The sequence below is a fragment of the Ostrea edulis genome, chromosome 4 (assembly GCF_947568905.1).
Source record: "Ostrea edulis chromosome 4, xbOstEdul1.1, whole genome shotgun sequence".
Classification (NCBI taxonomy): domain Eukaryota; kingdom Metazoa; phylum Mollusca; class Bivalvia; order Ostreida; family Ostreidae; genus Ostrea; species Ostrea edulis.
This window is the reverse complement of record NC_079167.1, coordinates 18,065,700-18,080,992: the sequence shown is the minus strand read 5'-3', so window position 1 is coordinate 18,080,992 and position 15,293 is coordinate 18,065,700. Positions and strand designations below refer to the sequence as shown.

At 37.3% G+C, this 15,293-nt stretch overlaps 2 protein-coding genes across 2 annotated transcripts; one reads left to right on the top strand and one right to left on the bottom strand.

Annotated features, from left to right (window-relative positions):
• The first annotated feature begins 222 nt into the window (after positions 1–222).
• On the top strand, positions 223–12,712 carry LOC125668690 (ras-related protein Rab-26-like). The gene is made up of 3 exons (XM_048903036.2): positions 223–564; positions 4,545–4,655; positions 12,444–12,712. The coding sequence occupies exons 1-3, from the start codon at positions 439–441 to the stop codon at positions 12,474–12,476; spliced, it is 270 nt and encodes an 89-aa protein (XP_048758993.1). The 5' UTR covers positions 223–438; the 3' UTR covers positions 12,477–12,712.
• Positions 12,713–13,396: 684 nt separating this feature from the next.
• Positions 13,397–14,149, bottom strand: LOC125668889 (uncharacterized). The gene has a single exon (XM_048903326.2). It carries the CDS (start codon positions 14,147–14,149, stop codon positions 13,397–13,399), a length of 753 nt encoding a protein of 250 aa, XP_048759283.2.
• Positions 14,150–15,293: the final 1,144 nt, after the last annotated feature.

The window sequence follows — 15,293 nt, the reverse complement described above, 5'->3', positions numbered from 1 at the left end:
AATGAGTCCGTTAAAAAACGGGCAGTTGAGTTGTTAATCAAGCAAGAAACAAAAAAACAAAAAAAAAAAAAATAATAATGCATTAGCATTTGTGAATCTCAGGAAAGATGTGATTTATTGTTATGAAATTAGATACTCAATAACAATTTGTCCGTATTCAACATTTTGTAAGAATGGCAAATCCCGAGAATCGATCTTTAGAGAAGTGACGTCACTCATGAAGAAATGTTCATGATAGGTCCGACGTAGAACTATTCCTAATATCGCACTCCGATGCATACTCGGTCGTGACAGTTGCTATATGAAGATATATAGAGACTGATAAAGCGAGAGACATATAAGACGTAACATTGTCTCGTGGCATGTTTCAGCAATATATTGGATAGTTTTTCCCGAGAGAATTATGTGCTATACATGAATATCTTTAACTAGTTAGTAATGGCTTCGGACGCAAGTAAGCCAGCATTGAGAGTGCTTCAGAATGCTCCTATAGAGCAAAGCAATGAGAATTATAAAGGCAGTATACAGGAACCTCTGGAATATGATGAATCGTCTATTCACAAGGTAAGACGCACCGGCAAAACGCAGAGGCGATGCTTCTAGAGAACGGTTGTTTTGAGGTGGAATGGGATTTGATCAATTATGTAGGCCATCGTATAGAATCTTTGGTTATTTTCTATCAAACTGATTGTGATCAATGGGTCAATATTTCAAAGTAGAAAAACTAACAAGAATTATCATTACATGGCCAACTGTTCTTACCTCGTGATTTTTGGCAACATGAACGACAATGCCACTAAGTTCCTTAAAAATTTATAGAATTTTTTTCCCGGTGATTTCGTTCGACAACGGATACACGAGTTCAAAAGATAAAGTATAGGTTTTGAATCGGTCTTGGAAGAAAACTCAACTAAAGACATTATTGCAAATGACAGAGTTCTGATCATACAATGTAATCAGCTTGCAAATAGAAAGAAATGTTGAACTACTGAAGCTCTGTAGGAGGATACATACTCCAAGACCCCTAGTTACAAAGGACACGATTGTAGACAACAACAGTAAAGAGCATTAAGTGAACCCCACCGGCTGTCTTTCCTGAAAAAAGGAAATTATAAGATCAGGGCTACCGTGCGTGACCACATGACATACGTCCTACTGATGTTCTCGATGTAGGAAAACGAATCTTCTTTCTGCCGCCCTCAACACAGCAACAACGTAAACATCCTGAAGCTTTCAAAGAATTAAATAATTGTACTGAACGATTTGGAAAATAAGTTACACAGGTTTATTTATCATTCAAATTTCAAAAGAAATTGATAATCATCATTTAAAATACACGTTGGACAAAGCTTGATAAAGTTATTATTGTAAGGCAATAAAGGCTCAACAAGCACTTGCTCATTCATTGCTAAAACCTCACGATCAGTAGCACTTGTCTTACCGTAAGAGTAGGGAGACTGACCGCGGGGAGTCACCACACTGTGATAATCTAATGTGCGATACCCCCCATCTTCTTATTCACATATACCGAATGGGATTGGTTTATAAGGATTGAATTCAACAAATTTCCTATTCAGATCAGTTGACCCCGGTGTACTTATCAGGACTTACACTGGTTACCATTCGCCCACCTGCTTTGTGCTTTTATACTCTGGGCATTGCTATCGTCATACCAGGAAATCCTAAATGTTCGGTGTCTGATGCCATCAGTCGGTCTCCATTAGGAACAATTGCATGATATTTCTTATCGATACTGCAATGTTCTTGGGAAATTTGTACCCACATTCCCATACAACCTACTGAACGTAAGATTCTGTAATGATATGTGCACGAAATGGGCTTTGAGGGTAATTTAAAAAAACTGATCGGCATCTCAGTTTCCCGTTACATCTCCTTTCCCTGATTTCATCGGAAAAAAGTATTTTTTGTGACTTTTTAATAATTGAATCAGCAACTATAGGAACAGTTTGAGTGTTCGTGGAGAGTAGATTAAATGCACAGAGAATACCAAGGAAAAACTAATTAGTTAATCTGCCTGATTAGTTTACGTCAGACAGTTATTGCAGATATCAAGTGTATGCAAAAATAAACACTAAAACAGAATTATTCAGATATATCTCAATCTGTTGACATTTTAAGTTCATTAGGGGTTGTATGTGGAAACAAGGCCGTACATGAGACGACAAACCGGAGACTTGATACGTGTAACAAATGGTCGAGAGTGCATTTACAGGTAATTAAAATAAGCACGTGAAAAAGAAATGGCAATGCTTCAACAAATTAATTAGATACTCTTGACATTGTATGATTACGTGATGGGGCTCACTTTCGATTCAGAAATAATTTTAAATGAAGATATAATCCCTTTTGGGAGTGGTTTAAATGTAGATTTTGTTAAAAATTATAAGGAACCCATTTTAATTTTAAAGATGTTTAAACAAATTATATTCTCAACTGTTATTCCATACTCGCCTTCGAAGAGTTGGGAAGAAAATGACTCATGGTGAAACTATACATATGTACCATTCAGTAAACTGAAAGGTCTGCAAATATGACTGAATGGCAGAGGTATGCCGCTAAATCACCGTTAATAACCATTCAGTAACCGGTCAGTCACCTAGCAGTTTACCGAATGGCTTGGTTTCATCCCGTGTAAGGCGCATGTCTTTTTAATGCAACAAGGATCCCATAGCATAGTAATCCCAAGTGGCCGAAGTTCAGCCAAGATTTCCCGAATCACTTTGTGTGACACTGGTCTGAGATTCGGAAGAGGCGTCAGTCCAAATATCCAGCCTCGACGAATCTCGCTGAGAGTAACAGTGGACCAATGATAATCCAACGCCTGTTCTTTTTTTATGAGAATGTACGCTACATAATACATGAAAAGTATTTTGTGGAGATTTTAAGAGAATCCCATAATTACGGATTTCTGTGGTGGACTCTAAGGGGTCAGCTCTATTATACATACGTATGTATGAATATTATTTACCAAACTGGCTTGTTGTTGATGAGATAATTTTAAAGTTTTCAGAACTTTCTCTTAGTGACGGAGGACTGTTTGACAGTTGTCACTAACGCAAGAATTTGCGTCCTAGACGCAGAAAATTCATTTGGGACGCAAGTTTTAATTTAAATCGAACATCCTCTCCTAATGACGGAGGACTGTTTGAACAGAATTGAGTCTAAACAATTTGAACATGCATGTAAATTATTTAGCCAAGTAGTAATTTTATTCTTGATTTGTTCTTGAGTATTCCAATGTTATGCAAAACTGAAATCTTTGTGATTTGACTACATCCCCCGACTTGCTACCTTCCAGGAGTCATGGTGTGAAACTTGAATCAATTTATAGTACATTGTTACATTTCAATTGATTTTTCACTATTCAAAAGTAAATTGCGATGAACACTTATTGTATGAAATCATCACAAGATGGCGTATTCCGGATAAAGCCATTCGTTAATCTAAAGAACTGATTTCCAGTCACGTGATGACTAATTCATTGCTTGATGTTATTCAATTGTTCATAAAGGGTACCCGGTAAGTCTTTCTAAAGATCGTCTGATCGTTCACATTTGCATAGTACAAAATCGGTTGTATAAAAATGTCAATATTAAAAGGACAGTTTATTAATGAATGTATCAAAAACTTAATATGAAAATGTGAAGATAACAAAAAGTGATCAATCTCATAATACCCATAAAAAGTACAAAATTAAGAGTAGGGCAAACACGGACCCCTGAACACACCAGAGGTGGGATCAAATGTCTAGGAGGAGTAAGCGTCCCCTGTCACCTCTATCTTGGTCAGGTAAACGGAGTGATTTGTAGTCAAAATTAGTATGGAAAGAACGATATAATAATTGGTATGAAACACATCAGACAGCATTTGACCCAATGACAGGGTGTATTTGTAAATTAGATCGTTGTAGCGACCATAGAATTTGCGAAATGCTGACTTTAAACGAGACTGTGGAAACCCTGTAACATCAACTTGTTTGTCAGTAGTATATATTATACATGCATAATACTGGATTGCTTTGTACAAAAAAAAAAAAAATGAAAAATCAAAATTTTAGAAAGTAGCTATAGTTAGGTCTTCAATTTGTGTCGGTATAATAATACAGAAAAAATGAGAATAGGGAGTATATAGTACCAAGATATTTTACTCTTTTTCTATATCTTATACAAAACTTTAAACCAATAATTGTAAATCTATTTGAAATGAATTTAAAAAAAAAAAAACCCATCTATTCTATTTTCACGATTACTTTATGATATCCTGTCGGAAGAGGACTTTCATTTGAGCAACCTTGACCCCCGATGCTTTGTGCTATGTTTGGTTGAAATTGGCCCACTAATTCTTGAAAAGTCATTAATGTGAAATGTTAAAGACTCCAACACAAGTTAGTTGCCGAACACAAATAATAATAAAACTCCCACTTGAGACGTCGATCGGCTAAAAACGATATCTTACACCCCAAAAAAATCATTATATTTATTTTTAATACATCTTCATATTTATATTTGATCTATCTTTTGCAGACGATACTTGTTGGAGATAGTGGGGTAGGAAAGACGTCCCTCCTTGTACAGTTTGACCAAGGGAAGTTCCAGGCTGGCTCGTTCTCGGCAACTGTTGGAATTGGTTTCACTGTAAGTTCAAACATTACACACACATGCGTACGTAGCTCCTGTCAAAAAACACAATCGAAACTCCTCGGATGTCTCGCGCACTCGACTTATGTCAAGTGCGCGAGACATCTGATAAGGTCCGATTGGTCAAAAACACTATGATCTTCGTCACCCACGCTCTTTCGGTAGATGTTTTTAACAGAAGGATGTGGTTGATGAAAATCCACTCTTCAAACGGGTGACATTGGCAAATTTTCAAATCAACATTGAATTAATTGAAGTTAACTTCTATTTCTAATACGAATAATTACGGATATTTAGTTCTAAAAAATGTGTGCAAATCATGTAATATATTTCTTTTTCACTGACTTCTACATTCTATATAATGAATACGTTGCGTGTATTTTGGATATTGTTCTTTAGAAACCTTGAAACGGCATACCTTAGCGACACGCAAGCGTGTTGAGCTATACATAAAACAAAGAAAGTGTTTCCGCATAATATTTCTAATTGTGCACATCGATCCTGAAAAAGATAGCAAGGTGTGGTCGTTGTGTGTTCGTTAGTTCATTTCTTTAAAAAAAAATTGAATTAAATCTAATAACTCGGTTTGTATTCTCAGAGCATGAGATGCCTCGGAGTACTATTAATTTTCAATTTAAAAGTGTCTGTTTCTTTGTTTTGCTTGATAAAAACCCCAACAAGTCCCTGAACAAGAATCCGTATAATAAACCGTCGTTAATTTTTCATGCCTGTTTGATGGTAAGGCTTGAAGCGAGCTGATACTTTCAGAATCTCTTGATCGATGTATGGATTTGTAGTATGTTAATACGATCTCATACAATGTAGAAAGATCATTGCTGAAACAGATGCAATTAACATTGTTGTTTGTATGGCTATTCTAATCTCTCATAATTCGATGCTAAAATTGATTAGCATTTCAGAGATTATTTCGGATAATAATTTCCTGCAAGTGACAGACTGACATATCCGGTGTATGGACCTGCATTTCAGTACACACTTGTTCATATTTTTAAGGGTAATCATATGTTTAAAATAGACGTAAAAGCAAGTGCAGACTTAGAATTATGGACATTGATGCTTACAATACTATGTATTTATACTAGGCATTGCTTCGATAAATGTACTGTCCCAAGCTTGAAACTAGAGTCAGTTTTGACTTTGATATCTATTCAGTACTTGAGGATACGTGTATAACTCCCTCAGATGTGTTCATTGAAAAGGAATGAGAACATATCTCGTAAAAATTTGCTTGTCTATCTAAAATTAATACTTGATAGTTACAAAGACGCAAAATATAATCCTTACGTAGACAACAAGAGGTCCACAGGCTTCATCGGCTACCTGAGTATTACCCAATACCGTATAAGCGGTGTTTTAGTGAGACATAAATTTAGCGATTTTTCAATAAATTATGGGTATATATTTAGCGAGGCGCTAATGCTAGCGACTTTATAATTCCTATAAAGTTAAAGCTATTACCTACGATATGGAATAAATATTAGCGATATTCAAGTTTAGCGATCTCAACACTGTCTCGCTAGTGATCAAAATCAAGCATCGATAAACAACGGATTACTTCATATCGTATTATCTAAATTTGTTATTAATAATAATAATATTAAAAAAAACTGGTTTAGATCAGCGACTTTACTTTCATTTTTGTTATTTCAGGTTAGTTTATCGAAAACAAAAGTAGGTTTTTAATTGATTTTACGATATTTACCAATCTGATTAAAATCAGCACCTGGATCTGCTCCTTTATTTCTATGCTGTCGCTATACTAGGTTTAACAGCGATTAGGGGTAGAGATGCTGGACCACTTAGGTTGGATAAGCTAGTTAAATCAGAAGTTGGACTCATAGTCACACAATAAGAAATCTTATAAGGAGGACCCAGTGGTTACATAACTGGCTGTGAGACAATTGGGCTGCGAAGCATTCGTTTTGGAAATAATGGACCGTTTCGGTGAGGGAAGTGATAATAGAAGAGTTTGTTATACTGTAGATGTTGTCTTCTTTAAGTTGTCACGTAACTCTGTAAATTCCTTTTCCATTCTAATGACCTTTTCAGCAGAACGATATCATTTCTGACAAAATCCACTCCCTGTGTCAACTTTTACCCCAAACCCTACCACCTTTTCGATTCCTTTGACATTTTGAACTTTCTATCTAGAAATTTCCTAACTGTTACCATTTCATCAGCATTCTTCAAATGTTGAACAAACGCAAACCCGCAAATAGCACAAACATTTCCAAGTACATATGTTTGGGGGGAGGGGGTATCGCGATCGATGACTGTAAGCTGGCCGCGGCCATCTTGATTTGTTTACTTTCGATATTCTCGGACTTTTTCAATAGCACCTAAATTTCTCAGCGTTCCGAAATTCGCTGTAACTGGTATATATCTTCGATTTGATTGGATGAAACAAAGGTCATCTGAACGTGACATCTAAGAGAGTTGGTTCAGACAACATAAAAATAAAGGAGCGGATCGAGGAGCTGATTTTAATCAGATTGCTATATTTACTAATCAAGTAAGATTCTATTACAGGGTACGGACTTCACCTCACATATGAAACAATATTAAAAGTGCAAGCAGTAAATATGGAGCAAGGGTTTCGGAGTTTATTGGCAAAAATTGTTAATTCATAATTATAGATTTTGACATACATGTACTAGTTGGTAGGCTTCACATAAATTTTCATCCAGAAACGGTGCTTACAGCTGACTATCTCGATATATATTTTTTTGGATCATGGATCCATGTAATTTCCTTTTAGATTTTAGAATATAACAATGCTGATTTCATAATATCGTCGGATAGCCACCGTCGATTACGCTTCGTTCCTCTTTCTTTCACAGGAACGAAGCCTAAACAACCATGGTATTCGACGATGATTGTGACGTAGATGTACATATAGGGTTGTAGATATTCTTTCGTATGAAACTAGGGTGGCGCATTTTGGTTACCTATAGCAACTGGTAGTAAATAACCATACCGCTGGATGAACTGGTTTTTAGAACGCATGATTTGTTTTACGTCCCTTCAGTTATTTTTTCACACATACGAGGAAATCACCTGCTGTAGGCGAAGTGCCGCAGACCTATTCAAAGCTGTAACAGGGATGGTACTTTATTGTGCCAACGTCTACCACGACACATGATCTCGGCCAAGGCACGAGCGGGACTCGACCCCACGACCTTTCGGATACGAAGCGAAAATGGTCATGGGTTCAAGCCCTGCTCAGGCCTTCGTTATGTCAAACCTAAGACGTAAAAATAGGTAGTGACTGCTCCTTAGCGAATGTGTCGGATGAGACCTCTTAAAAATAGTGAAGACCGGTCCCGAGTCGCAGTAGACGTTACGTCACAATTCCTTTTCCCATACACATTCGTCACAAGTAAAGGCCCATTTCTCTACGTAGGTGACATCTGTTATGTGTAGGAAGTTATTTAGGTTACATAGGAAGTAATTTCGCTATCGACATCTAATCAGCGTTTATTGATTAAGATCATACGCGACATTTCTGCCATTTTTTGTAAAAAAAATTTTTTTTAACTCCTCCATATGAAGAGTTCAAAGTCTTGTATGATTTTCGAATTAGTTTTACATTTTAACTTGTAATGTTACTGTACTTCGTATACAACCTTCAGTAATACATAAGAGTTGATTTTACATTTTTACCTGTCACAACCAGGAAGTATAAAAATATGCTAACTTTACAACAGACCTGGTAATATCCCCAAATGTTTGTAGAAACAAAATAAGGATGCAAATGAAATGTACGCGAAATGTCACGAAAGATTTATATTGTTGAGAAACGTTGTGTGAGATCTAAAGGTAACCCTCTGTACTACGCTGATTAGACCAACATGTACACAGTACGCTTGGTCGTTTTATGTGATTTGCTCTTGTGTATACAATCAAAATTTTATTCCATTTAATGACTTGGGTTCCTCTCAATGTAAAGGGTCAAGGTCACTGAAGGGATCAAGGTTGACGGAAAAGTAGAGATGAGCACTGATTGGGATATGACCGCGGTACAAGCTGATTCCCGCTTTCTGAAGCCCCCGTTTTGTCAGCGAGGAGGAGCACTAGTTAGTACATGTAGCTTTGCTGATGTGATTAACTGCTGATTTCTAAGCATCGTAATTAACCTTGTCTTCCTCATTAATAAATCAGCTTAATTATAGTACACACTGCACCAGAAGAGTTTTGTTCTTTGATTGACATATCGATTCAGTTATAAAGACCTGAGTACACGTGGTGAATGAGCAGCCCATTCTATATTCGTTACATTAACAGGCATGCTTTAAATGACCACAAATCAATAGCTCTCCGTTCTGTAACCTGTACTTTATTCCAACACACCAAAAACCCGGAAAGTATATGTATAAAAAGAAAACGATCACAGGATGAAACGATGACATTTAGTCAACTGAAAGGTGACAGAGAGACAGAGTTCAGCCATTCAGTCATCTTTTTAGACCTTTCAGTGAACTTTCAGTCGACGGATTGGCAGAATGTCACCCGTGTCTTTACTCTTCACATTCCAAACTCTACCAAAATGATAAGATAATAAATTACAATAGATATAGGGATGTAAACTTGGTGAATTTATAGCCGTAGTTAAAAGCTACAATTCATTGGACTGGTGCACTAAAACAGAAATGCAATTTAGATTAACTACAAACTGATCAGAAGTTTGCGAGCTGGTCACATGGACATCTAACCAAAGAAAAATCAAAAGGGATTCTCCGATAATGTCATAGGCACTTTTCTCGAGATCATCCATTGTTAAAGCTTTAATGATATAATGGATGCCTTTCGATCTAGGAGAAGCAAAAACCATCATTTAGCCACATAGACTCTTCATGTAAAGTTTCATACCTACATTCAAATAGTATTTCACTATATCGTGACCCGGTGATTTTGAATTTTGACTTGTACAAAACTCTAATGGGTAATCGAATATTCACAGAGACTTATCGTGTTACATGTATGTGTCATTGCTGAAGCTCATATGGTGATTGACTTGTACATATACATGTATCGTCTGTTCATATGTCATTCCGGATAACAAAGCGGTCATACTTTAGTCAGGGAGACGCTTCACATGATTGATTGATTGATTTTATATTGTTTAACGTTCCACTCGAGAATATTTCACTCATATGGAGACGTTACCATTGCAGGTGAAGGGCTGCAAAATTTCGGCCTATGCTCGGCGCTTACGTCCTTTGAGTAGGGAGGGATTTTTATCGTGCCACACCTGCTGTGACACGGGACCTCGGTTTTTGCGGTCTCATCCGAAGGACCGCCCCATTTAGTCGCCTCTTACGACAAGCAAGGGGGTACTGAGGACCTATTCTAACCCGATCCCGACCGCCGTAAAAAGGCTGATATACTGCCAAAACGGCGTAAAACCACAATCAATCAATCAATCAATCTAACCCGACCCCCACAGGAGCGCTTCACATGAAGTCACATTGCTGAGACTTAAATGTTATTTGACAGATATATCATTTGGTGACTAGTTCTTACAGTATGTGAGCTGGTGACCCTTGTCGTGGGTTTTTTTCATCTAAGGACACAGTCATTCTTTCGATATAGACACTTTTCATATATAACCTTCATCGACAGACAGACGGACAGGCCAAAATTTATATTGGTCGCGTACGCTAATTAGTTCGATCCCCGCTTGTGCTATGGTAGCGTCAAACCTAAGATGTAAAGATAGGTAGTGTTTGCTCCTTCGCCAAACGCTCCGCATTTAGAAGTGAGAATCACGAGTCCTTAAAAACGGAGACCGTGTCGCGACAAGCGTTGGTATGTTAAAGAACCCTCACTGCTACGACCCTGAGCTCTGTACATCGTTGCAAGGCAAAGGTTTTTTGGTCAACTCCGCTCGTTTGTCGGGGAGCGGAGTGGACCAAACACAGTTGGCTTGCGAATATGTGAGCGATAAGGATAGGTAAGTTGTGGTATTTTACTTGCAGCTGTCGACGTCTCAATATGAGTGTAATATTCTCGACAGGACGTGAAACAGTTATACAATGTAATTATATTAGATTCATTTTTTCACCATTAAAAGTTTGCTTTTATATTGCTGATCATGAGCATATTCTAAATGCACGCATTCTTAACAACTCCATGTAGGATTATTTAAAGGAATAACAGAGCGAGGACATCCACACAGTCTTCTGCTCTTGACACAAGTTACCTATAATAGTACAATGTGACAGTCAAGGTGTCAATACACCAGAAATACGTAATGGTTGCCAAAAACACACACGCGCACAGAGAGACACAACAGAGATGGGCAGAGAAAAAAAGAGAAATCATCCATTCTATTCTTGGCAATGACGTGTATAATATTCAAAGGAAAACAAGGAGACTTTTATGTGCGCTTACATTTTTTCATCCAAGGAGTTTTCATGAAGAATAATTTTCCACCTATAAATAGAATTGTATTGGTTCGTGGTTTCTGCGGTAGAATGTTACATGATTGATCGTCTGGACTGCTCCATGTTGATGTAGCATATTTCATTTTTCTTTCAAAATGTTTGTCAGATTGTTATAGTTTTGGTTGGTTGTTTTACGTCCCGTCGAGAATCTTTCACTCATACAGAGACGGCACCAGCTGTAGGTGAAGTAACACAAACTTTGATCTAAGCATGGTGTTTACGTCCACACTGTAGGGTTTACATATCGCTCCAACGCCTACCATCATACAGGGTCTCCATTTTCAAGGTCATGTCTGTTTTTATGTGCTTGACCAAGGAACAGTTACTACCTATGGTCTTCTGTTTGACTCGGCGCTAGGAACATATGATGGCCGAGGAGCAGGACGACCACCTAACCTAAGACGGCTGCCTCCTGCTCGGCGCTGGAAAAAAAATGACCTGGACTCTCCACTGTTACATGTACACTACGGAGCTCTCTCTCTCTCTCTCTCTCTCTCTCTCTCTCTCTATATATATATATATATATACATCATATAACCACTAGATTACCGCGGCTGTATACCGGTAGTTATCTACAGCCGTGGTATCATGCAGTATAGTGTGCTTAGGTTTACTTGTCATTCTTGCGATTTAGATAGTTCTATATAGAATTATAGGTATGACTTTGCAAACGGAGGCCCCGTATCACTGTAGGCGTTGGGTGCCATGTCCGGGTGTAAGCGACATTCATAGGTCAAAATTTGTGGCAATTCACCTTCATGTGTTTTCTATCATGGTCAAACAAATTGCGTAGTAATACGTTACGTCATAATGTCAATCACGTGGTCAAGTATGACGCTTAAGTTTATCTCATACGCCTGGGGTATATCCATCACTGGATGGACGATAATCTTATCCAACACGCGTTGGAGAAAGGTACTTCTGGTTGTTAATCGCAAGAATCTCGCGAGAAGTTAAACCAGTAACGCAGACAGAATAAGAAATTCAAAAGTATAATTAGTATGTTATACATAGAACATTTGTAATAGTATGGTTTTACATTTGCTCCATCACAGTACATTTATTCGTTCAGCAAAACCTTGCGAACATATTATATACCATTTCAACTCTTTGGATATTTTTAACTAATACTTGTATATAACATTATTACGTATATATAAATATTCCTCTATATATGATACGAAATTTAAAAGATTGATGCATATATATGCCTTTAATTAGAAGAATACCGAGAAAAGGAATTGGAAGTAATATGTGTATGTACGACTGCTAGTATCAAGGGAGAGAATAATTATTGTAAAATAAATGTGTTTTCCAGGCCGTGATCCTTCATATCAATTACACACTTTAAAGTCGGGACCATGGGACACTGTGCGTGACGTGTTGGGGATGAGAAATATTCCTAAATCGTGTTAGGAATTTCATAAACCTTTTGTCAATTTGTGACTTGAATAATTAATGAAGTTTAATGCTTACTACGTCATTAATGTGAAGAAAAGCAAAGCACCCGAAGTAATCAATGTACTTTACATATAGCTTACAAGGAAACAAACTACTTCCTTCTCCTCAAGAACAATCACAGGAAAAGAATCGTTCAGTATCTGAAGAATTTTAGATGAAATTCTACAATTATCCAACGACATTCGTGTTGCGCGCATTTGATGGAAACTTCAAAGATATTCTGTAAATGCGTGTCGGGTTTACAGCGGAATAAGACGTTTGACGTTGGACTGAAGCAGAAGACGATAGAAATCTAGGAACGTAACATCATGGATTTGAGAGGGAAGAATAATTTTCTGCTAGCTGAGAAGGCACTGGGAGGTAGCTCCATCATTGACAATCTAGACAAAAGAGGGATCGACTTCGAAGACTCTGGCGTGCCATGTTATGAAGTAAGATTTTTTAAATCCTAAATTGTTTTGAATATTTTTTGTAATTTTTATGCATACAAATATTCTAAATCTAAATTCTATATTTCCGTACGTATCATTCCACTTATATTCATTTATGATCTACTCATTTTACCAAAACTTTCGTCATATTTCTATTAATTTACGAAACTATCGTTCACATCCATAACTAAATGGTTAGTACTTTGATCCGCGGAATTGAATTTTCATTAGCAACATCTTGGGAAAATAACATTTAAATACAAGATAATTAGCGGTATCTATGGAGGGAAGATTACTTGGGTTGGTTGTGCTGAACTTTGAGATTTTCAAATGTACACTGGTGTAACAAAAGTGAGGTCTCCATACAACATCCTTAACATCAGTGAAAAAACACCATAATTAGGGTCTCGTCATATGGCGGTTGCCCGGTCCCGTCATATGGCGGTTGCCCGGTCCCGTCATACGGCGATTGTCCGGTCTCGTCATATGGCGGTTGCCCGGTCCCGTCATACGGCGATTGTCCGGTCTCGTCATACGGCGATTGTCCGGTTCCGTTATATGGCGGTTGACCGGTTCCGTCATACGGCGATTGTCCGGTCTCGTCACATGGCGGTTGCCCGGTTCCGTTATATGATGGTTGCCCGGTCCCGTCATACGACGATTGTCCGGTTCCGTCATACGGCGATTGTCCGGTCTCGTCATATGGCGGTTGCCCGGTTCCGTTATATGGTGGTTGCCCGGTTCCGTTATATGGTGGTTGCCCGGTCCCGTCATACGGCGATTGTCCGGTTCCGTTATATGGCGGTTGCCCGGTTCCGTTATATGGTGGTTGCCCGGTCCCGTCATACGACAATTGTCCGGTTCCGTTATATGGTGGTTGCCCGGTTCCGTTATATGGTGGTTGCCCGGTCCCGTCATACGACAATTGTCCGGTTCCGTTATATGGTGGTTGCCCGGTTCCGTTATATGGTGGTTGCCCGGTCCCGTCATACGGCGATTGTCCGGTCTCGTCATACGGCGATTGTCCGGTTCCGTTATATGGTGGTTGCCCTAAGACAATCACCTCGTCTGTCTGTCCGTCACCATTCTCTATGGTACAAAATAACTTAAGTTTCCTTAGGAATATTTTCATAAATTGTATACATGTATATAATTCTTGGATTACGCAGAGGAAAACCCTTTTCGATGTTTAGATTTATCGTGGGACCGTTTCTGACTTTTCAGTTTTCTAGTTCTCGTTCATCTTGCCAATTTTTTTTAGCAGAGATGCCACCTCCTAAATCTGATATAATTTTACGATCAGCGTTTTTCAGAATACATTCTATATATGTAGCAACAATAAAAACATCTACATATAGAGAATTAATGCTCCTTGTTTGAAATCATGTGTTTTTAAAATAAAGCAAAATGATAATGATAATGTAAGTGAATAAATGAATAAGTCATGAATGAAATTAAGAATAATTCAAATAAAAACGAGCAAGGTCATATGAAGCGGCGATACGAAATGAAGAACTATATTAAAGAAGGATAGGATTAGTTTTTATAATAGGATGTTTAAACATAGATAATTTTATCATATTCATCATCTCAGCAATATTTGCATCCAGAATTATATGTTTTATGGGATTTTGTTGCGAAATTAAAGATATTGGTAAATATTAGTATATCAAATTTTATACCGCGCTCTACTGCTGCCTCACACGTGGTATTAAGAGAAAAGGCGAATATAAAACATATACGATTTGAATAATTTAGTTTTTTGTTCATAATATTTATCTTTTAGTTTTAAAATTGATTAATTATATATATTTTTCAGATAAATTCAGAACAGTAATTTAAAGATAGATTTTACCGTTCAATAAAAGTTGGTTTTTTCATATTAACATCGCGCGCTGTATCAATTCAGTATACAAAAGACTGTTAGTATCATATAAAAAATAAAAAATAAATTCACACTCCGCGATTTCGTATAATTACACAAAAATTATTTCGTGATTATGAAAACAATGTTACGAGATAATCATCTCGAAATTACGATAAAAGATCTCGTACTTTTCTCGTAATTATGAGAAAATACAGCATACAAATATTGATCACGTGATGTCTTTCTCTATGAAAGCTCTTCTGTTTTGTTTTTGTAGTGATTTTTTTTTTTTAATTTAAGCTGTTTTCAATATCAGAAATCACTTTTTTGATTGAAGCTTGCCAAGTTACAAGTTTCACGAAATTTTAACTTGTAATAACGTTAAACTATCATAATGCTTAATAAAAGT